This window comes from Acanthochromis polyacanthus, chromosome 14 (genome assembly GCF_021347895.1).
Source record: "Acanthochromis polyacanthus isolate Apoly-LR-REF ecotype Palm Island chromosome 14, KAUST_Apoly_ChrSc, whole genome shotgun sequence".
Lineage (NCBI taxonomy): Eukaryota > Metazoa > Chordata > Actinopteri > Pomacentridae > Acanthochromis > Acanthochromis polyacanthus.
The window spans coordinates 13,661,663-13,685,010 of record NC_067126.1 but is presented as its reverse complement, the minus strand read 5'-3'; the positions used below and the strand labels follow the sequence as shown (position 1 = coordinate 13,685,010).

At 40.6% G+C, this 23,348-nt stretch overlaps 1 protein-coding gene across 6 annotated transcripts in view; it reads left to right on the top strand.

Moving 5' to 3' along the window:
• Positions 1-21,151, top strand: part of LOC110972927 (sterol 26-hydroxylase, mitochondrial) — a 60,546-nt gene extending 39,395 nt beyond the window's left edge. The window contains exons 6-12 of one of the 6 annotated variants that reach the window (XR_007946608.1): positions 8,401-8,567; positions 9,164-9,245; positions 9,373-9,579; positions 13,570-13,712; positions 18,697-20,469; positions 20,555-20,666; positions 20,750-21,151. Coding sequence is in view for 2 of the 6 variants with exons in the window: in XM_051958930.1 (XP_051814890.1) it covers positions 8,401-8,567; positions 9,164-9,245; positions 9,373-9,579; positions 13,570-13,712; positions 18,697-18,709 (612 nt within the window). In the remaining 4 variants the exon portion in view is untranslated. Of the gene's footprint in view, positions 1-8,400; positions 8,568-9,163; positions 9,246-9,372; positions 9,580-13,569; positions 16,440-18,696 lie in introns of those variants that run through there. The other 5 variants (XR_007946607.1, XR_007946606.1, XR_007946609.1 and 2 more) reach the window with 5 other exon arrangements.
• Positions 21,152-23,348: the final 2,197 nt, after the last annotated feature.

Below are 23,348 nucleotides of genomic sequence, written 5' to 3'. Positions count from 1 at the left end.
CTGGTATCCCTGCCGTCTGCACTGTAGAATCTATCAGACCATTCCTCACTAAGTAACTAGCCAGCCTCTGCTCTACAATACTGAAGAAAATCTTTCCCTCAACATTTAAAAGAGAGAAATCATCTGATACTGGCTAAGGTCTGGTGACTCGTTCTCCTTAGAGATGAAAACACCTCCTGCCCTACACCATGCTTTTGGGATGCTTTGTTTCTCCCAAATTATTCTCAGATATCTTAGCAGTAACCTTAAAATGCCAGGTGCACTCTTGTTGACCCTGTAGGGGACTCCATTAGGCCCTGGGCCGATAAAGCCTTTGCACGCCTGACCACTTCTACAACTTCTCTCCATCTCGGTAGGCTAACATCCATCTCGTGACCCACTTCCCCCAATGATGGCATGTCAGGTGGAAGACCTATTTTCCTGTTCTCCTCTAAATCTGAACATGTCAACCTCAAATGCCCTTCAACCTCTGACTTTGCTGCCTTAAGTTGCCCTCCTTTTTCCTGATTAGACATGCCCCTCACAAACTTAAAAGGGTTCCTAAAAAATGTTAACCTTGCATGCTCTTTCTTCTTTCTCTTCTCACTAAGGCGTTCTGCCCTTCTAAGTACTGCTGACCTGCTTCTCAGTTCCCCTTGCAACACATTAATTCCCTCTCTGCCCGTTCTAACTCCATTTGGTGAATTTCGGCTTCAGTATATTCGGGTTCAGAAAGATATCCCCTTAGCTGAATGCTGAAGTCAATATATTCATTGTCGCTGTCGTAGTCAGATATGTTGTTTTTAACTTTAAGAGCAGTAAACAAAGTGAAACCTGCGCGGCTGCCAGCTGGAGGCAGCGCGGAGTGATATGAAGGGAGAGAAAATAGTGCCAAGCGTTTATGAGGTCTAACTTTTTCGTGGACAACGGTTTTGTAATGCAAATATATCACTCTTTCGAACACATATTGGTTTGAGGAGAAAACGCTTTATTTTCGTGACCCCAGCAAACTGGCCGGACTACTTTTGTCTGGACCAAAACCGGACCGGATCTCTGCTCACCGGACGCTGTCATGGGGAAGTCTGTGTGAATGCACAACACTGCTGACGGGGATGCCATACAGATTCATGTCAAAAATCCCGAACTATCCCTTTAACAACAGATGGGTGGACCTCGAGAGCGACAGAGATCAATGTAGTGGGATGTAACAATAACATCCCACTACATTAATGATATGTGGGAGATGGAGAGTCCAGTTCTCCAAACACTCCCAATCTATGACGCTCACACAAGTGGAAATCTGTCTGCTATCCTGAAGAAAGCAGCAGTGGAATGGAAATTAGAGAGACCAAATTTCAAAATCCCAGTGACAACAGACAATGCGAGAAACATATCCAATGCAACAAAGGATGCTGGAATGTCACCAAACATTGCATGTTTTGCACACACTTTGAATCTGGCAACACAGAAGGGGCTGGGAGTGAATCAGATGCACCGTATACTGGGCAAAGTCAGGAGGATAGTAGCCTTTTTTTTTTAATATATAAAAAAAGGATAGTAGCCTTTTTCCACCGTAGTACAACTGCAGCAGCTGTCCTTGACACCAAACAAAAACAGCTTTTGCTTCCCAATCACAAGCTGGTAATGGATGTGGTGACATGGTGGAACTCCAGCTATGAGATGCTAGAACGCTACATAGAGCAGAAAGCTGCAGTTTATGCTGCACTCACAGATGACAGTGTCAAAAAGAATGTGAAAGACCTGATGAAGAGCTTAAAACAATGGAGATGGTCGTTGAGATCCTGCAGCCACTGAAAAAAAATCACTGATGCACTAAGTTCTACACAGAATCCCACTGTCTCCATGATCTGTCCCCTCTATCATTGGATCCTGATTGCATGGGTGGGAGATTGCCGTAATTTTACGGAATTTCCGTAAAACCAAATGTCCTTTTTTTTTTTACACTCCACTCCAACACGTATATGATGTGCGACTCGATAACTTTCGTTTTGCGACATACGTAAATCATACCTGCCAACTACTCCGGTTTTGCCGTAATGATTACGGTTTTCATGATCCCACTCCGGGTTACGGTTTTATTAATCAAAATACGGATTTTTTCACAGTGGACCATTGACACTGTTCGAATTAAATCAAACACACACTAAATTCTTCAGATCAATCATTCTGCGCTTCATGCACACACCCTCATCATGGAAAACACGAAAAAAAATGCGTATGATGCAGCTGTTGCAGGCCGAGCCTGCTCTCCTTTTACCTTGGCAGGTTACGGTGTGTGTGTGTGAGAGAGAGAGTATGTGTGCGTGTGACGTGAGGAGGAGCGCTGCAGCTGTGTATGTGTGTTGCAGACACGAGTGTGAAAACGGAGGCAGAGCAAAATGCACCACGATGATAACAATATAATAAAAAATTTAAGATAAGCTAAGCGCTAGCACGCTAAGCTAAGCGCGCTAGCGCTACCCGAGGCTGCCCAACCACGGTTCGGCGGCCGGCAGAATCGGGTCGGTAACACAGATTTTAAGTTAAAGGCAATTAATTAATTGAGCAGCTTCAGGTAACAAGTGCCACAGTGTGTCCCATTCAAAAGAACAACTGAAGAAAGCCAAGAGATGCACCATGGAAAATAATAATGCTTGAGAGTTGAGACTGGACTCATCTGATAAGAAGAGACAACTTCAGTTCAGCTCAGTGAAGCTGACCCCCCACCCACAGAAAAAATCCAAGCAAACAGGCTGAGTGGTTAGTGCCTCGTTTGTGCTGATTTGTGCCGTTAAAATTTTCGTTTGTGCTGCTATCATTTTTGAGATATTAAAGATTATTTTTTAGGTCATTCAGAGGTCATCATCCCCCCAGCTTGCTCCAAAATGAACCAGACTTGTCTACTTTTTTAGTGCTTCGTTCGTGCTGATTTGTGTCGTTAAAATTTTCGTTTGTGCTGCTATAGTTTTTGAGATATTACAAGTTTTATTTTTGGGCGATGACATCATCCCCCCAGTTTGCTCCAAAATATACCAGACTTGTCTACTTTTTTAGTGCTTCGTTTGTGCTGATTTGTGCCGTTAAAACTTTCGTTTGTGCTGTTATAGTTTTTGAGATATTACAAGTTTTATTTACAGACGATCACATGACCCGAATTGATGACGTCTGTGGTCTGTCATGTTTATAATGTCTTAATGTATATAATGTGTATAGAACTACTGTAATAACATCTGAGGATGTTCCACCTGTGTTATTGCTGGAAAATGTCTCTTTGAACTGACTTTGTGCCTTTGTGTGTACATTTGTTCAATAAAATTTGGTTAAATAAACGTAGAATGTATGTTTATGTTACTAATTTACATTTTTAATGAACTGTGCTTTATATTTACTTTGCCAATCACATTTCTGTCATAAGACAATAAATGAAATCGCTTCAAGGTTTATTTAGGAGCATGAAACATTTTTAAAAAAAAACATTCAGCACTCCCCACTAAGAACTACACAAAATAGCAGTCTTTCACAGCCATTCAACAAGACACACACATTGGATGACCTTTTCACAATTTTACTATTTCAGTGGCATTTTTACAACCTTCAGACAAATCTGATTTCTAGACACGGTAAGTGCACTTGTAAAATACCGACATTTTAGTTAAAATTCCAAGTTAACACATGGTATAGGCAACATGATTTAGCTAACATGGTATCGCTAACATTTTAACGGCACAAATCAGCACAAACGAAGCACTAAAAAAGTAGACAAGTCTGGTTCATTTTGGAGCAAGCTGGGAGGATGATGACCTCTGAATGACCTAAAAAATAATCTTTAATATCTCAAAAATGATAGCAGCACAAACGAAAATTTTAACGGCACAAATCAGCACAAACGAAGCACTAAAAAAGTAGACAAGTCTGGTTCATTTTGGAGCAAACTGGGGGGATGATGACGTCATCGCTCAAAAATAAAACTTATAATATCTCAAAAACTATAGCTGCACAAACGAAAATTTTAACGGCACAAATCAGCACAAACGAAGCACTGAAAAAGTAGACAAGTCTGGTTCATTTTGGAGCAAACTGGGGGGATGATGACGTCATCGCTCAAAAATAAAACTTGTAATATCTCAAAAACGATAGCAGCACAAACGAAAATTTTAACGGCACAAATCAGCACAAACGAAGCACTAAAAAAGTAGACAAGTCTGGTTCATTTTGGAGCAAACTAGGGGGATGATGACCTCTGAATGACCTAAAAAATAATCTTTAATATCTCAAAAATGATAGCAGCACAAACGAAAATTTTAACGGCACAAATCAGCACAAACGAGGCACTAACCACTCAGCCTGTTTGCTTGGATTTTTTCTGTGGTTGGGGGGTCAGCTTCACTGAGCTCTTCAGTTCATAGTAACTGCCTGGTCTAGTTGTGAAAAATGTGCTGACTCTACTGTTGATGTGTGCAGACTCTTTGTGAATGTTAGGCTTTGAAATGACAAGACTTATTTTACATACAGTGAGGTATTTTTGATAAGTCAATAATGTTGTTATTGGGTATAAGGATTCAAGTTATAACTTCCAAACATATCTTTTCATGAACAGAAGTAGGTAATATTTCCTAATGACTTTATGGTAAATGAAACATCAAAAAATTGTTTATTAGAATGAGAAATGTCATCACAATATTGGAAAATGTGATCTGGATGCCTGTGATATTTTCAGTTTAGTATCTGTCAAATTAAAGGAACATTCTGAAAGGCTATATATTATTAAGTTTGTCCTTGATCTTTTCCATCAGCATTTGTGAATTGACAGTTTAAGTAACATGGAAACATGATTCTTAGCCACATTCTAAGTTGATTTAATGCTAAAAATCATTTGGCGTCGGGGGGCTTTGCCCCCCTGAACCACCCACCAGGACTTTGTCCTGGACCTACCGGGGCCTGCGGCCCTTGGACCCCGGCTGGCAACTAGGCTTTTCAGGTTTCAAAAGTTGGCAGGTATGCGTAAATACATGTACCGCTTTCCGGCATTTTACGGCACTTCCGGTCAGTCTACAATCGCGATGAGCCACCACCTTTTGCTTTGCACACGTGTGTATACGATACAAACATGTTTCTTCAGCTTACTGAGACAACTAGAGCTCGTGAAATCGATGCAGAGTTGAAGAAGAATAAGTGGAGAAATGAATGTCTTGATGAGACAGACAAGAAGGATCGCCCGTTCCGTATGCGGCTTCGAAAATGTGTAGAACCGGGTGCAGCATGGTGTAATCTGTGTTCAAAGAAGATCACCTACAGGAACAATGGGAAGAAGTCAATTGCGAGCCACAGTATCGAAACTGTCCATGTGGAGAGGCTCGACGCCCTGAAACACACATCAACCCTTCCAGCTGCATCTCCAGTGCATTGTCCTCTGTCAAAAGTGGACTCCTTGATTGATGCCAAGATCCGGACTTGTGCATTTTTGGCCGAACATTGCCCAAAGAGGTGTGGGAGCCAAACCATTTTGTAGTTTGCCTTCCTGAACAGGAAGCACACAAGGAGCAAAGTGAAATAGACAGACACCAGCAGCTGAAAAGAAAGGCTGGCCAGCCAAGCATCTTTCAGTTCTTCAGCAAGAAGCAAAGACACTGAAGAGAGTTCAGTGAATGTTGTTACGACCCCGGCTCGTTTAGTGGGTAAAGGGTGGCAACATAAAAAGGCCAGATATTAAATCGGCGTTTTAAGATGTTTATTTACAATAAAATAAAAGGAAAAAGGTACAATAACAGAAAAAGAGAGGCAATGACTCCTTAAATACCCAAAATAAAAATACAGACGAGAACACACAGAGACTCTAACTTAGAGTTAACAAAAACAAATCATAACCTAAAACTTAACAATCAACGTAGCGTAGCGAGTGTAAACAACAAACAAAAACACTAGTGCCTCTAAGGTCACAAGATTCCACAAGTCAACAAAGTGCCAATCTCACAAAGTCTCCAAATCTAACAAGGTTTCCAAATCTAGCGAGGCACAGGACCAAGGCTGGATACAGCGACGAGCTCCCCGTCTGTATGCTGGCTGGTGTCTTTATGCTGGTCCACGGCTGCACCGGATTGGCTGGCTCCTGCTCCTCAGCTGTTTCCAACTACTCGTCTCTTGACACAGGTGAAGAGGATCGGCAATCAGCAGCAGCCTGAGAGCAAGACAGGGCACCCGCACACACAAACACACCACACATACACACAAGTACCTGGAGGAGGAGGAGCCCCGCATATGGCAGTGCCCGTAACAATGTTGTACATTTTTTATACTCATTCTAACAAGTCACCACTGGAAAGAACTCTAGTAACTGTAAGTATATCCCAGGAAATACAAGGAAAAGGCATTTCATAGCTTTAGTATATGATTTTTTCGTCAGCGGCCCCTGGACCCCGGCTGCAAAGTTCAGTAAAAACCAAATTTTTCACTCCCACCCATGTGATTGCTATGGAACCCAGTGCCAAAGATTCACTTACAGTAAGGGACCTGAAATCTGCCATAGAAGGTAACTTGAAGCCGAGGTATTCAGACCCATCCCTCCAACTCTTCCTGGATGAGACCACTGCGCTTGATCCGAGGTTCAAGTCTCTGTCCTACCTGGATGCATTAACTCGAGTGAGATCTTCAAAAGTCTGGCTGATAAAATCCTGCAACAGCATCCCAGACAGGTACAGTATATGATCATTGGTCAATTCATTAAAAATAAATAAAAATACTTAATGTTTTATAAATAAAAGCAATGTTGAAATATTTAAAATATACATATACAAATCTTCAATATAATTATATTAAAGATATCACACCAACAATGTTGACCCTTTAAAATATTAAAAGTTATAGTTCTTAGATTATTTCTTTCATGTTATGCTAGCACTCCAAAAATGTAATCAAAAATATACTCAGGATGGCAGCATAGACCTCTAATATCTTTTCTCTGCTTTATGTGACCTTTTTGATCCAGGCCTCTGGAGAAGAGACTGGCCAGAGCAGTGCTAGAGATCAGACAGCATCAGCAGCTGCAGGTCCCCCAGCAAAGAAATCAGCTCTTAGTGAACTATTTGGCGATTTCTTCAGCCATGGCCAGGCAGTAGCTGGAGCCTCAAGTTGTGGAAGAGGAAGTTCAGCAGTATAGGTTGGCTCCAGTCATCAAACTTGAAGAAAATCCTCTGAAATGGTGGAAAGAAAATAAGCTGTCTTACCCACATTTGGCAAAGCTGGCCAAAAGTTGCCTTGCTGTTCAAGCAACAAGTGTTCCAAGTGAACGAGTATTCTCAACAGCAGGGGATATTGTTACAGCTCACAGGAGTTGCCTGGATCCACAAAATGTGAACATGCTCATCTTCTTAAAGAAGTATTACAAAAGCATTCATTGAGAAGTTACCTTTCTTGTTTGTCAAGCACTTACTTGTTCAAACACTAAGACACTAAGAAACATAGGTACATAGGTCAGAATGTGGACCAAATAAAAATTATCTTTGGATCCACCCCCCTAAGTTCATGTTCATTTTATTTTGATTTTATTTAGAGTAGAGCTTAAGAAGACTGTTGTAACTCAGCAGAATCTGAAAAATAGAAGTTATTGGGCACAAACCCAGTCCCATGTTGTTGGGTGCTATTTTTATTTCCTTTGAGTTCAGTAGTCTCACCAGGGTCAATAAATGTCTGAGCAGGAATTCTGCATATGCACACTGGCCTGCATCTTGAAAGGTTGAGAGTGTTGTTATGTAAAAAGTGTGCTATTTATTTTTATTTGACTATTTATTTTCATGGCAGGACCACATTTCTCACAAGTGTTTTGTTATATTTTTATTTTTATATGCTGGGTAAAATAAAAGTGCCTTGTTGAGAAACAAACAAGTGTTTTTTTCTTTTCAAATCAAGACAATAATGTAAATTAATACATATAGCCCTCAGTGCTGGAAAAAAATGCACTTTTTAATTTTTAATTTGTACCAAGAATCGTACCGAACCGTGAGCTTAAAATCTAAAGTTGAACCGAACGGGGATTGGGCGTATCGTGACAGCCCTACTCTTTACCATCATTTGCCCTCAGCCACCTAATTCTAGCCTTCTGCTCCATGCTTCTCTTCTTGACTGACCTGTTGACCTCTTCGTACCTCCTCCTCCCATGGGATAGTGTTATTGATATCCTCGAACTGTGGGTTTCTACCTGTCACTGGACTTCATCCGACTAACTTGACTGACTTCTCAAGAAATATCGGTTGATGCGGCCATTTTAATAGATTTAGCAACATAGATGGTATTTAAGGAAAGTTTTATGTAGTTACAAGATATTAAATAGTATGAGTGATTTAAATGTCCATTTTGCTGCGTTTTCAACTTTCCCCTGTGTTTCTGTATTGTTGATTACATGCTAATTTATGCTCTTCTCTGTTGCAGACCTCCAACACTATCTCCTGGTCTTTGTACAACTTGGCAAAGGAACCTGAGATCCAAGAACAGTTGTACCAGGAAGTTATCGGAGTTTGTCCCAGAGACAAAGTGCCAAACAGCAGCGACATCGCTCAGATGCCGTATCTGAAGGCCATCATCAGAGAGACACTGCGGTGAGAGAGATTCTTTCAGTTTTCGCTAACAGAACATTGTCACCAGAAATTAGTTTGGTTGTTTGCACTGTGTTCGATCTGGTTGAAAGAGCGTAAATTCTCCTGAAGTACAAGAGATGAATGAAAATCCTGAAATCTCCTCTTGTTTAGCAAGATTTCTCATTTCATGCATAATAGATTCACCTATCAATTAAAGGAATATGTTAGAAATTTGGTAAATTTAGACCTATTTAGGCAGAGCTGGACAGTAAGATTGATACTTGAGAGCGAAAATTTGCAGATAGTTAGCTTAGCTTGAACTTGTGTCTGATTACACAGAAAGCAGAGAGTAAAAACATGAAAAACTTGCAGATATAAAGCTGCTGAATGTACCGTTTCAAAATATTCCCTGTATGCTGCTGCACCTCAACTGTTCAGGTGTCAGTGGTTTCATGCATAGTTGATTTAGATCCAAGATTTTTTTTTCAAAAAGAGACAAGCAAGACAATTAAGCTGTTTATGCACCAACTTAACATTAATGTGTTTGCAAGCGGTGCCATTATTAGCTGTTTCTGTGTCATGAAATTGTGTTGACTCGTGCTGTGTGCTTTCACCAGGTTGTATCCGGTGGTACCAGGAAATGCCAGAGTCACTGTAGACAATGAGATCGTGGTTGGAGATCATCTCTTTCCAAAAAAGGTGAGACATGAAACAGACAGTCGCGGCCACTTTTTGGTCAAGACACCACCATGAGCTTCAGTAAAAAGACAAAGACACGATATAAGAGTTATTGAGCTGAAACCTCATTGTGTTCTTTTTTGTCTAGACGCTGTTCCACTTGTGCCATTATGCTGTTTCATACGATAAGAACATCTTCCCGGACCCCCACGCCTTCCAGCCTCAGCGCTGGCTCCGAGGACTGGAGGATAAATCCAAACAGCATCCATTCGGGTCGGTGCCATTCGGGTTTGGGGTCCGAGCATGCTTAGGTCGACGGGTGGCCGAGCTGGAGATGTATCTTCTCCTGTCCAGGGTAAGAACTTCTGCTCCAGAACAGCAAAATTCTACCATAAAATCCAAGCAGCGTTGAATTTTGTGTTATGTCATGTTATTTCACAGGAAATTAGGTTGTATAATGTTGTTAATTTCAATCTTCGGTACTTTTAAAAGAAATCAAAAATTATGGATGTTTAAAATGGTGTCTGTGAAATTTAATATTTCTTTGTCAAACACTTCCTGAGAGGATTTTTAAAAATTTGCCCTTTGTCCCAGTTTCAGCACTTTTTTGTCACATGCTGAAACTTGAGACTGTGGTTGAACAACAATATCTCTGGAGAAACATTTTGCAACTGTAGAACTCTGTTCTACTTGGAGCTACCATTGTGTCTGGTTTTTCTGGTACAGCTTCTCGTATGTGCTTAATCGGCTATGAAAATTAGATGAACCACCCCCACCCCCCCATTTTTGTGATCAGGTATTTCAATTTATTTTATTTTTTTATTTTTTGTCAAAAGTTTTTGAGACAGTGGTTTCAACTCAGTTATTAAAATATTTGTCATTAAATAATCTTTTTGAGCCTCTTCAGTCAGCTTTTAGGGGAAATCATTCCACAGAAACAGCGCTGACCAAAGTGGTTGTAGGAGACACTACTTAAGATAATTGCACTCGTTTTGGGCACCACCCTAGATTCCTAGGGAATTAATTAATTAACATTAATTAAAAAATTATTAATTAAAATTTTGATCAGTCTTATATCTTAAAGGCTAGAATTCTCGTTAAAGGGACCCCCATTCTTGCACAAGGAAACACACAAGGCTTTAATGTGGTCTAAATGAAAGCATTTATTTGCTATTCTATTGAATAAACAAGTGAAATCCTATACACAGTGACCTGTGATGTGTGTGTGTGTGTGCATGCGTGACTACGGGTGTGTGTGCGTGCGTGCGTGTGAGAGATGTGGGTGTGTGTGGTGAGATCCTATGTGTGTGTGCATGTGTTCAAATTAGCATATTGAGACCGGAAATATGGTGAGGGAAGCCAGCTAGCTAACCTGACTAGATAACGGTAATTTGGAATAAAAATTAATGATTTGTAAAAGAATAAACGGGCGGATTTAATTAATCAAGCGGTTAGTACATCACCCAGATCAGGCAGAGCAAACTCAGCTGGATTTACTGAAGTCGAACCATCAGAGGCTGGGACACAGAGGGTGCCTGGATGGTCTCACAGCGAGCCAGGACGGCCTTGCTTCCCAGACGCTGTGTGTCACGATGGCAGCCATGGGCGTCCTGCATAGGGCGATCGGTTCGGTTGAAAGGAGATCTGATCCAGCAGATTTCCAGTGTGCACAGCTGAATGGAGCCGGGTTCGGTTGAATGCCACTTGATTTGAAATGATGGCTCTCAGGCTTTAGCAGGCGTTAGCCGAGTGAAGAAAACGGAAACTAGAGGGAGAGCTGCCAAATTAAGAGAAGGAAATGCTGTTTCTGAATTGATTCTCCGGATCAAACAAATAAAATTCGGCTTTGGATCGTGAACAAACATCTAGCTTAATGTTACAAAAGTTAAGAGATAAATAGTTAACACATTGAAGGGAAGAGAACTTAAAAAGATATAAAAACGCGCTTTAAAAAAATTAGGAGACCCTGACGTGCAGTCTTCAGAGAGTGAAAAAAACAGGAAGAGAGCGAGGTGGGGGCTGCTTAGGCTTTTAAAGGTCAGAGGCCTTGGGGGCAGAGCCAGAGGCGGAGGAAGCGAAATCTGCCCAGCAACAAGGATTCACCTGTTTCACAGAGGAGGGGGCAGAGAGCTGAAATAATCAGGAATCTGTTAACAATATAGTCTTAAACGCACAAAACGCGATCTGTCTATTCCTTCACCATAATCCATTGAAGTAGACATGACCACATGTTCCTAAATGTGCAGGTTAATACATATGGGTATCTTATGTGAATTATTATATTCATACAAATGTTTATGTTTTGGATATACTAAAAATATATGTCACAGTGAAAATATGATAACATGTGATACATCTGGTAATGAATAAACACAAGAATTCATCATTTCAACCTAAATAGGAAGAGGGAAAAAGTGGGGAGGCGCGTTTCTTCGTAAATGTTAGGAGGGGGGAGGTTAGAGGGGGGTGAGGGAGAGGTTGTATGTGCGCATGCGCATGCTACGTTCAAAGTCGTAGGAAATTAAATCTCCTCTAATGCCTTTAAATTCCATATTAAAGAGGTGACCAGATTGGCCTTTTTCCACCTCAGAAATATCTCTAAAATCAGACCAATTCTGTCATTTCAGGATGCTAAGGTCCTAATTCATCCTTTTGTTTCCTCACGGTTGGACTATTGCAATGTCCTTTTATCAGATCTGCCAAAGAAGAGCCTTCATGGTCTGCAGATGGTCCAGAATGCAGCAGCTCGCGTTCTGACCAGAACGAGTAAATACGAGCATATTACTCCAGTGCTGGCCTCTCTGCATTGGCTACCAGTTCATGTTAGAGCAGACTTTAAGGTGCTGCTACTAACCTATAAAATTGTTAATGGAATTGCCCCGCCTTATTTATCCAGCCTGCTGAATCTGTATGTCCCCGCTCGGGCTCTCCGTTCCCAGGGGACTGGACTTCTGAATATCCCGAAGGTCTGTAAAAAGATGGTGGAGGAACGGGCTTTTTCTTTCCAGGCACCTACATTGTGTAACAGTCTACCTGCTGAAATCAGGCAGGCATCGTCCATTAATGTATTTAAAAGACCCACCTCTTTTCTTTTATATATGAGTCTTAAATTGTTTGTTTAACTGATGTCTTTTTTTATTGTTTTTATTTTTATCTGTTTTTATTTCTGTGTACAGCACTTTGACGGAAAGCGCTTTATAAATAAAGTTATTATTAAAGTTGTTTTTTTTTAAAGAATGTGCTGAAAGTCGGCCAAAGAACATTTTTTAAGTACCTCAGAAATCACTTGATGATTTTATTTTTAAAAGACTCTATAGGTTTGTTTTTGTATTATTATGACATTCAGCTACACATCGATCAGAAGCTGTCACTAGTTGACTTCTGTATTATTGATTTCTTTTTCATGTAAGCTCAAAGATGACAATTGCAACTTTTTTTTCATATTTCAACTCCCTCATAATCATTGACTGTTTTATCTACTTGTTTAATATTGCAGATTCTGAATCAATGACATAAGGAAAAAATAACTGTGAAAATTTCAGGCTTTTATCTGCAGTAGTTCCTGATATATTCTTTAAACAACCCCTCAAATTTCAATGTGAAAAACAAATTCTCCTTTTTTAGAAATGCATATCTCACTAAATATTTGATATGTCAAACAAAATTTTCACAAATATCTTTATAAATATCCATATTTTATGCTAGAAAATTTCACTTGAATCAGAGATTCGAAAAAGCAGAAATTGTTTTAAGACTTTGTGATTTGAAATGGCATTAGCCAAAAGAAAATAATACAAAAACAAACAAATATAACTTTTACATAGAACTCACAGATCTATTGCAAAATGTCTTTTTTGGAAAATTTAGAAGCAGGTTGAAATTGTTTAATAGAATGTTTCACTAAGTTTAAAGTCAATGGAATTTGATTCTTTTTTGCATTTCAGGAGGTACAAAACCTTCTCTTTTAATTGATCTTACTATTCTTGATTTCTCTTTGCTGCTTTGTTGACATCAGCTATTTTTAAATCCTGAAGTGTCCAGACCTTCCAGCCTCGTAAATCAAACCCCTACATCTCTTTATTTCATGGAAATGTGCTGTTTTTTTTCTGCATTCAGAGAGCAGCTTTGACTCCAGTAACTGTCTCACCAGCTCGGAGCTCTGTTTCTCTCCCTTTGTCAACATTTTGGATGAACACAAACAGCTAATGAGCCATATGACTTTGGGGTGAATCCTCTCTGGCGAGCTGCTGCTGTCACCGACTGTAATCACATGAGTCTGTACACATAAATAAATATCCAGCTAAAAATAACACTTCACTTATTTTCTCTCCTTGTCATGGTGAAGTTGATAAAGCAGTATGAGGTGAGGCCGGATCCTACAGGAACCACAGTGAAGCCGATCACCAGAACTCTGCTTTGTCCCGCTACGCCCATAAACCTGCAGTTTCTGGACAGGAGAGCGAAACAGGCGGCGGCCGGAGCTGCTCTGTAAGCTGCCATTAGTATTCACACTGTGTTGCCTTTCTGTCACCGAGCACTTGTTTATACAGAGTTTTAAACACAAGTGCCGGGTAGAAACTGTGCAGCAGGCTGAAATAAGAGGCTACTCAGTATAGCACCCAACACTGTTTATCCAAACTTTAATGCACAGTTTGTCTAGTGCACTTCTACAAATGATACTTTTTTTAGTCTCTTTGAGCTATTTTCTAATGTAATTCAGTCCTTTCTGGATGCCATTTATTAGTTCTTGATTCTGTGGGCCGACTTTAATTTCTCCACAGAAATTACTATAATATACAGTGCCTTGTGAAAGTATTCGGCCCCTTGAACTTTTCAACCTTTCGCCACATTTCAGGTTTCAAACATAAAGATATAAACTTTTAATTTTTTGTCAAGAATCAACAAGTGGGACACAATCGTGAAGTGGAACGAAATTTATTGGATATTTTCAACTTTTTTAACAAATAAAAACCTGAAAAGTGGGGCGTGCAATATTATTCGGCCCCCTTGCATTAATACTTTGTAGCGCCACCTTTTGCTGCAATTACAGCTGCAAGTCACTTGGGGTATGTCTCTATCGGTTTTGCACATAGAGAGACTGAAATTCTTGCCCATTCTTCCTTGCAAAACAGCTCGAGCTCAGTGAGGGTGGATGGAGAGCGTTTGTGAACAGCAGCCTTCAGCTCTGCCCACAGAAGCTCGATTGGATTCAAGTCTGGACTTTGACTTGGCCATTCTAACACCTGGATATGTTTATTTGTGAACCATTCCATTATAGATTTGGCTTTATGTTTTGGATCATTGTCCTGTTGGAAGATAAATCTCCGTCCCAGTCCCAGGTCTTTTGCAGACTCCAACAGGTTTTCTTCCAGAATGGTCCTGTATTTGGCTCCATTCATCTTCCCATCAATTTTAACCATCTTCCCTGTCCCTGCTGAAGAAAAGCAGGCCCAAACCATGAGGCTGCCACCACCTTGTTTGACAGTGGGGATGGTGTGTTCAGGGTGATGAGCTGTGTTGCTTTTACGCCAAACATATCGTTTTGCATTGTGGCCTAAAAGTTCGATTTTGGTTTCATCTGACCAGAGCACCTTCTTCCACATGTTTGGCGTGTCTCCCAGGTGGCTTGTGGCAAACTTCAAACGAGACTTTTTATGGATATCTTTGAGAAATGGCTTTCTTCTTGCCACTCTTCCATAAAGGCCAGATTTGTGCAGTGTACGACTGATTGTTGTCCTATGGACAGACTCTCCCACCTCAGCTGTAGATCTCTGCAGTTCATCCAGAGTGATCATGGGCCTCTTGGCTGCATCTCTGATCAGTCTTCTCCTTGTTCGAGGTGAAAGTTTAGAGGGACGGCCGGGTCTTGGTAGATTTGCAGTGGTCTGATACTCCTTCCATTTCAATATGATTGCTTGCACAGTGCTCCTTGAGATGTTTAAAGCTTGGGAAATCTTTTTGTATCCAAATCCGGCTTTAAACTTCTCCACAACAGTATCTGGGACCTGCCTGGTGTGTTCCTTGGTCTTCATGATGCTCTCTGCACTTTAAACAGAACCCTGAGACTATCACAGAGCAGGTGCATTTATACGGAGACTTGATTACACACAGGTGGATTCTATTTATCATCATCAGTCATTTAGGACAACATTGGATCATTCAGAGATCCTCACTGAACTTCTGGAGTGAGTTTGCTGCACTGAAAGTAAAGGGGCCGAATAATATTGCACACCCCACTTTTCAGTTTTTTTATTTGTTAAAAAAGTATAAAATATCCAATAAATTTCATTCCACTTCACGATTGTGTCCCAATTGTTGTTGATTCTTGACAAAAAATTAAAATTTTATATCTTTATGTTTGAAGCCTGAAATGTGGCGAAAGGTTGAAAAGTTCAAGGGGGCCGAATACTTTCACAAGGCACTGTAAGAATTTTTCTGCTATTTCCTCCAAAAGATGAGGCTGAATTTATTCAGTATTTTGTTGTTGACCAAAACCAACAATTTGTTAATTTGTAACTACTTTTAGACTTTTCAGTGCATTGGCAGGCCTATTGGTTTATACTGAAAATGTGCATTTTAAATGGTTCAGAAAAAATGTCATTTTAATTTTTTAAAATTATCTAACAGCTGAGCACTGCAGCTTTTACTTATATTTAAAATGCTATTTTTGTTTGGGACTGTTTCTATGTATAAATGCTGTATTTCTTGCAGCATGACAGTGTATGTAAAAACTAAACGGAACTTACTTCAAGGTTGGTTTGACTACAAAATGTAGTTCCTACCAGATTTCTTTTTTGTAATTAAAAAAAAAATTTACTCTACATATTCAAAATATGCAGACTTTTAATACTGAACTACAGAGGCATTAACAAGGAATTAGAATTTTAAGAGATACTTAAAAATGAGAAAAAAGATGTCATACTTTTTTTTTGGGGGGGGGGGCATGTATTTTTTTTAAAGGTTTTAGCAATGTTTGTACATGTAATTTGTTTTAGAATCAAATGTCTATCCTCTGTAACTTGTATAGAGAAATAATTAAAATGTCTATACTGTAAATTGTACAGAGAAGAATATTTGAAATGGTAGCAAGACAAGCTAATAAGAGATTTAAGACTCATTCCATTAATGCAATCCTGGGTGTGAATCTTCACTAGATGTCAGTATCATCCTCATTTCTCCTGATATTTGTCAAATAAAATGAGAAATATGCATTTATTTCCTTGGTTGGTATGTGAAACTAAATCTATACCCATAATCCATTCAAATCATTAATTCTTTTGACTGATGAAATTAACTCAACATTAAAATTTCATCGCAGTATCTGAAGGTAACTTTTACAACTGTAACTACTTGAGGTCAAACTATATGTACAAACATACAGCCAGAAAGAATTTTGATTTGAATGTGGCACATAAAAACAAAATTAAAACTGCAAGCAGCATTGGACACGTCCTTGCATCCTTGCTGGTCGGCGAATCCACACATGTCCACCAGGTGGTGCTGCAGCTGAGAGTGTATATTGGTTTCTGGATGTGATCAGGATTAGGCTCTGATCACACATGTAAAATTTCAGACAGATTGGAGGATTATGCAGCATTCCCTGTCCATCCACCAGGTGGGACAGTCTCTCTGACTGTATACTGGTCTATGGATGGCTTCAAAGCTGGACTCTGATCACACATATAAAATTTCAGGCAGATTGGAGCATGTACAGGCTAGTTGTAGAGCTTTGCCTGTCCAACAACCAGGTGGCACTGTGACCAAGACTGTATAATAGTATAGGGATGTGATCAGGACTGGACTATGACCACACATGTAAAGTCTCAGGCAGATTGTAGCATGTACAGGCTAGTTATAGAACTTTTCCTGTCCATCCACCAGGTGGCACTGCGACCGAGAGTGTATATTGGCACATGGATGTGATCAGGGCTTTACTCTGATCACACATGTAAAGTTTCAGGCAGATTGGAGCATGGGCAGGCTTGTTATAGAACATTTCCTGTCCATCCACCAGGTGGCGCTGCAACCGAGAGTGTTTATTGGCCTATGGATGTGATCAGGATTTGACTCTGATCACATATGTAAAGTTTCACGTGGATTGGTCAGATTGGTGGAAATGGCTTCTTTGCAGTGAATTCTGCATAATTTCACAGAATATTTCTGTATAATATCATGCCATCTGTCCGAAAGTTGAACCAGAAGTGCACCTTTTTAATAGATTAATTATCCAAACAAATCAACCCCAGAATTCGCTCAAAATGAAGAAATGAAGGTTTTTGGAAAGGCCAAGTCAAAGCCAAGATTTGAATCTCATTGATTTAAGATAAGATAATCCTTTATTGATCCCCAGAGGGGAAATTTAGGTATTGCAGCAGCACAGAACAAGTACAAGGATACAAGGGTAGTAGCATGCACTGGGTTCAAGAATTACACATAGTTTTAGGACAAACCAAGAGTGACATATAATAAACAAAACAAAATGGGGAAACAATGAACTGACCAGTAGCAGCAAACAGTATGCGGCATTCACAATGTCGAAAAGTGTCATCCAGGACAACTGAGCTATGCAGTGCAGTGAAGTAAAGTGACAATGATACTAAAGTGACAGTGTGAAGGATAGTTAAATGTGAAGGATAGTTAAATACAGTAATCAATAGGAGTTATGTACAGTAGTTACGGGGGGGGGGGGGGGTGTCAGTGCAGTGATGTACTGTGGCCTCTGCTGCTGTTTAAGAGTCTGATGGCGGTGGGCACAAAGGAGCGCCTGAAGCGCTCAGTTCTGCACTGGCTGAACGAGCTGCCCATGGCCCACAGCTAATCGTGGAGAGGGTGAGAGGGGTTGTCCAGGATTGCCCTGATTTTGTCCATGATTCTCCTCTCTGCCACGGTCTCCAGATTGTCCAATTAAAGGCCCACAACAGAACGGGCCTTCTTCACCAGTTTGTTAAGCTTGTTCACCTCACCAGTCTTGATGCCACCCCACCAGCACACCACGGCAAAGAAGAGTGCGCTGGCCACCACAGACTGGTAGAAAGTCTTCAGGAGCCTGCTGCAGATGCCAAACGATATGAAGGGAAGACTTTGAAACAAGCAATACATGCAAAGAAAACCCTAAAATCTCATGAAACTGAAAGAATTTTGCATCGAAGACAGGTCAAAATTTTCAGGAAGCCAGGTGTTAAACCTATGGCCATTTATACAAAATGCCTTCAGGATGTTTTGTTTTTGCTATAGACGAGGGCAGAGGTGTGGCTACTTTTTCCCCCATTAATACTGCACCTGTGGATATTTTTGAAGAATAAATGATTTGAAAGTCGATTTTCCTTGTGACGTTCAAGTACTGTATACCACCTTTGTCTGTAGGCGCTGTTTCAAAATAGGATCTAATATTTTCTTGTACAAATTTGTTGAAAAAAACAACTTCCACTACATTCTCTTAATAGTTTTTTTTTAATTCTCTTTTTATTAAAAGAAGCGAGATTTAACATCTGAAACATCAGACAGATGTCGACTAACGTCAGCTCCGAGCACGGCTAAAGTCAAGTGATGTCACCGTGGCGCTTCGGCTGATGCTACCAGCAGTGTAAGTATTCGGATACCACTGTCACAACCGAATATTCGGAAATTCGGATATTCGGGTCCAGCCCTAGTATATACATACATTTATATTCAGAATATATATATATATACATATGCACTGAACACATGCACACATTGTCTCATAAATTGGAATTGGTCAGGTCACAGCCGACCCTTTAGCGCTGCCGCTGCTGCGAGCCACATATTCACCTCCCTTGCTCCATTTATGCGGGCAGTGGAGAATTCCATATAAACAATGTCGAGAAATGTCAGAAGACACTGTGTGACATACAAAGTGTGTAGGGGTTTCCAGCGCACTGCAATCATTTTATTAGCTGCTGTCAAAGAAAGTATCTTAGATCATGGGCTGAGTATACGTGTGACCGGCTTGTTTCTGTCTCTGTGTTGTGTGTTAGTTAAGACTCAGGCGTGTGTCTTTTTGGAGGCAGTATCCATTTATTTTCCGGCTCTGACATTAAAATAGGAACACAAAATCCCCCCGTCAGTGGTCGGTACCACACATGCCCCTCTCCCACAGAGATTGATGACAAAAGGGCGAGAATGTGAAATTTTTCAAACAGAAAATAACATGCCTGACATTAAAATAGGAACACAAAATCCTCCCGTCAGTGGTCGCTACAATGCATGCCCCTACACAGATCTAATAATAACAAAGTCAGCATCTCCTAACAAGTTTAAGCTAGCTAGAACAGGAATTTCACTGGGGCCTGTTTCACGAAGCAGGTTCACTGAAAACTCTGAGCTTCTTAACCCTGAAATGAGGGAAACTCAGAGTTTTCCGTTTCACGAAGCGAGGTAACTTAACCCTGAGACAGAGGGGTAGCTCGAGCCTGTTTCACAAAGAGAGGTAACTTAAACTCTCGGTCAGTTACCGCAGTAACAGACTCTATGATTTGAACCTGGTCGCCAGCAGGTTTATCTGAGAAAACCTCGAGTTTCTCTCCGTCTCCGCCCTCTTTCAGCCACACACGCTGTTTCATTTCCTCATTCATTCAGTCAGTAAGCGAGCGAGTTTTGACGTAGAACAGCTTTTATTAACGATCCAGTGGATAAAGGAGCAGCATTGCTGCACAGATAATTAAATATTCGTCGGTAGATTATTATCAGACCGAGCATAAATGTTGTCGCATTTCCGGACATCTGTTTGAGCGGTACTGTTTCGTAATCGTTTTAAGTCCATAATCTACATAAACAACCTAATCCGTCCTTACATTTACATTACCAACTGCAGTCATGCTCTCACATCCAGCAGATATTGTGTGTTGCGCTGCGGTTCTTTGCAAATGGAAGTTTTTATATAATGTCGGAGATGCAGAGTAAGGCAACTGAATGGAGGACAGTCAGAAAAGTGTTCCTGGCCCTGAAATGGCTTTTACTCATCATTGTGGTTTTCCTGGACCAAAAACCTGTCAGAGCATCAAGGAGGAGTTCCCCGGGATTGCAGGTGAATGATGTAGAGATCTGTTAAATTCATTTTAAATCATATTCTGTTAATGACATTGTGCTGCAGCCTCAGACTGGGATTAGTCATTTGAATTTCTTTTAGGATTTCCCACTGTGATTGGCTGCATAGATGCACACAACATCCCCATCACAGCTCCCTCACATCATGAATAGGAAGTCCATTCACAGCATAAATGTGCAGGTAGGCTACAGGTAGACTGACTACTGTTTCTAAATGTTAAAGACTGCATCATAGTTCAACATCTGTCATTCTCTGCACTGTCCAGATCATATGTGATGCTGCATACATCATTTCTAATGTGGAGGCCAAGTGGTCTGGGTCTGTTCATGACTCCAGGATTTATGGAGAGTCTAACCTGAGCAACAGACTGCAGCGTGGTCAGCAGCCTAAAGATTTTCACAATAGAATTCTCTTGTCTCTGTCCTTTAATATACTCTGATGTATTCACTATACATTACAGGAGAGTTTGATGGCCTTCTGCTGGGTGACAGGGGTTACCATGCCAACCCAGGCCGATGACCTCGTACCCTGACCCTGAACCAGACCCCCAACAGGACTTCAACCGGACTCACTGCAGGACCAGAGCCCGGGTGGAGATAGGCCTGCTGAAAGCCCGTTTCCAGTGCCTACATCTCCTCAGGGTGACCCCTGAGAGGGCCTGTGATATTACTGTGGCATGTGTTGTTCTTCATAATATTACCACTATTAGAGGAGAGCAACACCCTGCCCTACAAACTGAAGACCCAGATGATGACCCCATCCACCTGCAGCTATCCAGGACAGCAGAGCAGTCAGAGACACCATATGCAATAATCATTTTAGAGTTTAAGTCACCATCATCCCCACCACAGCAAATAAAGACATGATACACATTTCATTTGGTCTTCTTTATTTCCTACAAATAAAAGAGATTGTTCCAGTAGTTAACATAATTCACCTGTGACCATCACCCTCCTCTAACTTGTGCTCCAGTATTTCAATTTCCAGATCTGCCCTCCTAATCTGTTTTTTGGGATTTTTCTCAGCAAATGCAATTTGTAAATCTGTTTTACTGATAACTGGGAATACATAGAGGACATTAAATTATACAGTTGCACATGAATTCCACAGACTGAACCTCTGGTGTTTCCTGAACATCCATCTCACTGTGTCAGTCTGTGCAGTGGACGTTGAGGAACTATCCTGCTGCTGTCCAGCCATGCTCTGTTAAAAATGATGAGAATGTGCAACACTTCAGTGAAGGCTAAATGTCACACTCTATATTCCACCCAAAATCTGAATGGGAAGAGAACTATCAGTAACATACCTCTGTATAAAACTTAAACTACCATTTGGATAAATCTTTGGAGTGTTGCCTACTTAAAATTATAAGGTCTGTTGTGGTGTGAAGGGGCCAAAAGACAAAAAAAGACACAAAAGAGAACTAAATAATCATATGTACATATATATATATATGCATATATATATATATATATATATATATATATATATATATATATATATGCATCCATGACCTTTTATACCACCGTTTTACAGGCATCTGCTTTCTTTGTGTTGGCTGAGTAGAAGTCTATGTTAGTTTAAATAGGCTTAATTATTTAACAGAACATGATATGGATGCAGACATTTAGGCTATGTGTGGATAAAACAACTGCACAGTCAAACAGCCACTTAATATTTAGGCTACTTTACAATGTAAAACATGATCAACATGAAGTACCTCCATGAAATAATGCCAAGGTCTGACCTGTTTGAACAGTGTTTTTATATTTCATCTTAAGCTGCTGCCCCGTGCGCTTCTTCCCCGCGAGATTTCACCTAAATGAAATAACTTACTAGGCTACCATTCAGACAGTTATTCCCTGCCATATTGTTACGATTACAAAGGACTACATTTAAACTTACGCATTGATCCGGGCAGCAGTGTTTTTCACGCCGTCTCTCTCTCTTTTGCAGCTGCAGCGGTGTTGCACTTCTTTCTAAAAACTTGTTCAAACTCGCCATATGAGCACGTTAAAAACTTCCAGTTCAAAAACGCAGCCTTTCGCTTCCCCGTTTCCATGTTGACTCGTTGAATCGGGGTTCCATTGATGCTGTCTTTTCAGAGTTGCGGTGCACGCGCTTGACTCCGGCTCAAATTACTCCGAGTTAATTAAACCAACTCAAACCAGCCGTTGTGAAACCGAAAACTCAGAGTTTCTATCTCAGAGTAGATCAACTCAGAGTTGCGGAAGAAACTCAGAGTTTCTTGAACCTGCTTCGTGAAACAGGCCCCTGGACTGCAAAGCCACTTACCTCTCCCACAGAGATTGATGACAAAAGGGGAGAGAATTGGCACAAGAACGCCACTTATAGAGGGCAGTGTTACATAGAATGTGACTGTAGTGGTACAAACAAAACCAAAGTTCCACTTACTGACAAGGAGGCTTAACTAGTCAGGCATTAACTGAAACAAAAATAAACAAACAAACAAATCCACAGACACAGATTTTGTGTAATTATCACAATAACTAATGTACAATATATTCCATATACACACACTTATATATCACTGTGTAATCGACCCTGTTACACTCACCCCCCCCCCACCCCCCCCCCACCCCAGAATTACACAAACATCTGGGTAGCAAAACAAATCTCAATAGCACGCAGGCCATTAAGAACCACAACCAAATTACATGAACTAGCAATAAGAGCTTCCAATTAAAAAGATGGGAGGATGAGGGATTTGCTCGGCGCCTAGCAAGAACCCACAACACTCCACTGACAAGGTGAGGTGCCTTATACACACATACACAGGCCAACGATACAGGTGAGAAAAAAAAAAGAAAAAAAAGGGCCTAGATTTAACCTCCTTTTTCCACTGGAGGAATCCAGTGGAAGGAAGTTCACCTGAAGCAACAGGTTTCGGTGGACTACATGTTCATTTCCTTCAGGGTCCCTGATCCGGTAGATACACACGTGGACAAAATTGTTGGTACCCCTCAGTTAAAGAAGGAAAAACCCACAATTCTCACTGAAATCACTTGAAACTCACAAAAGTAACAATAAATAAAAAT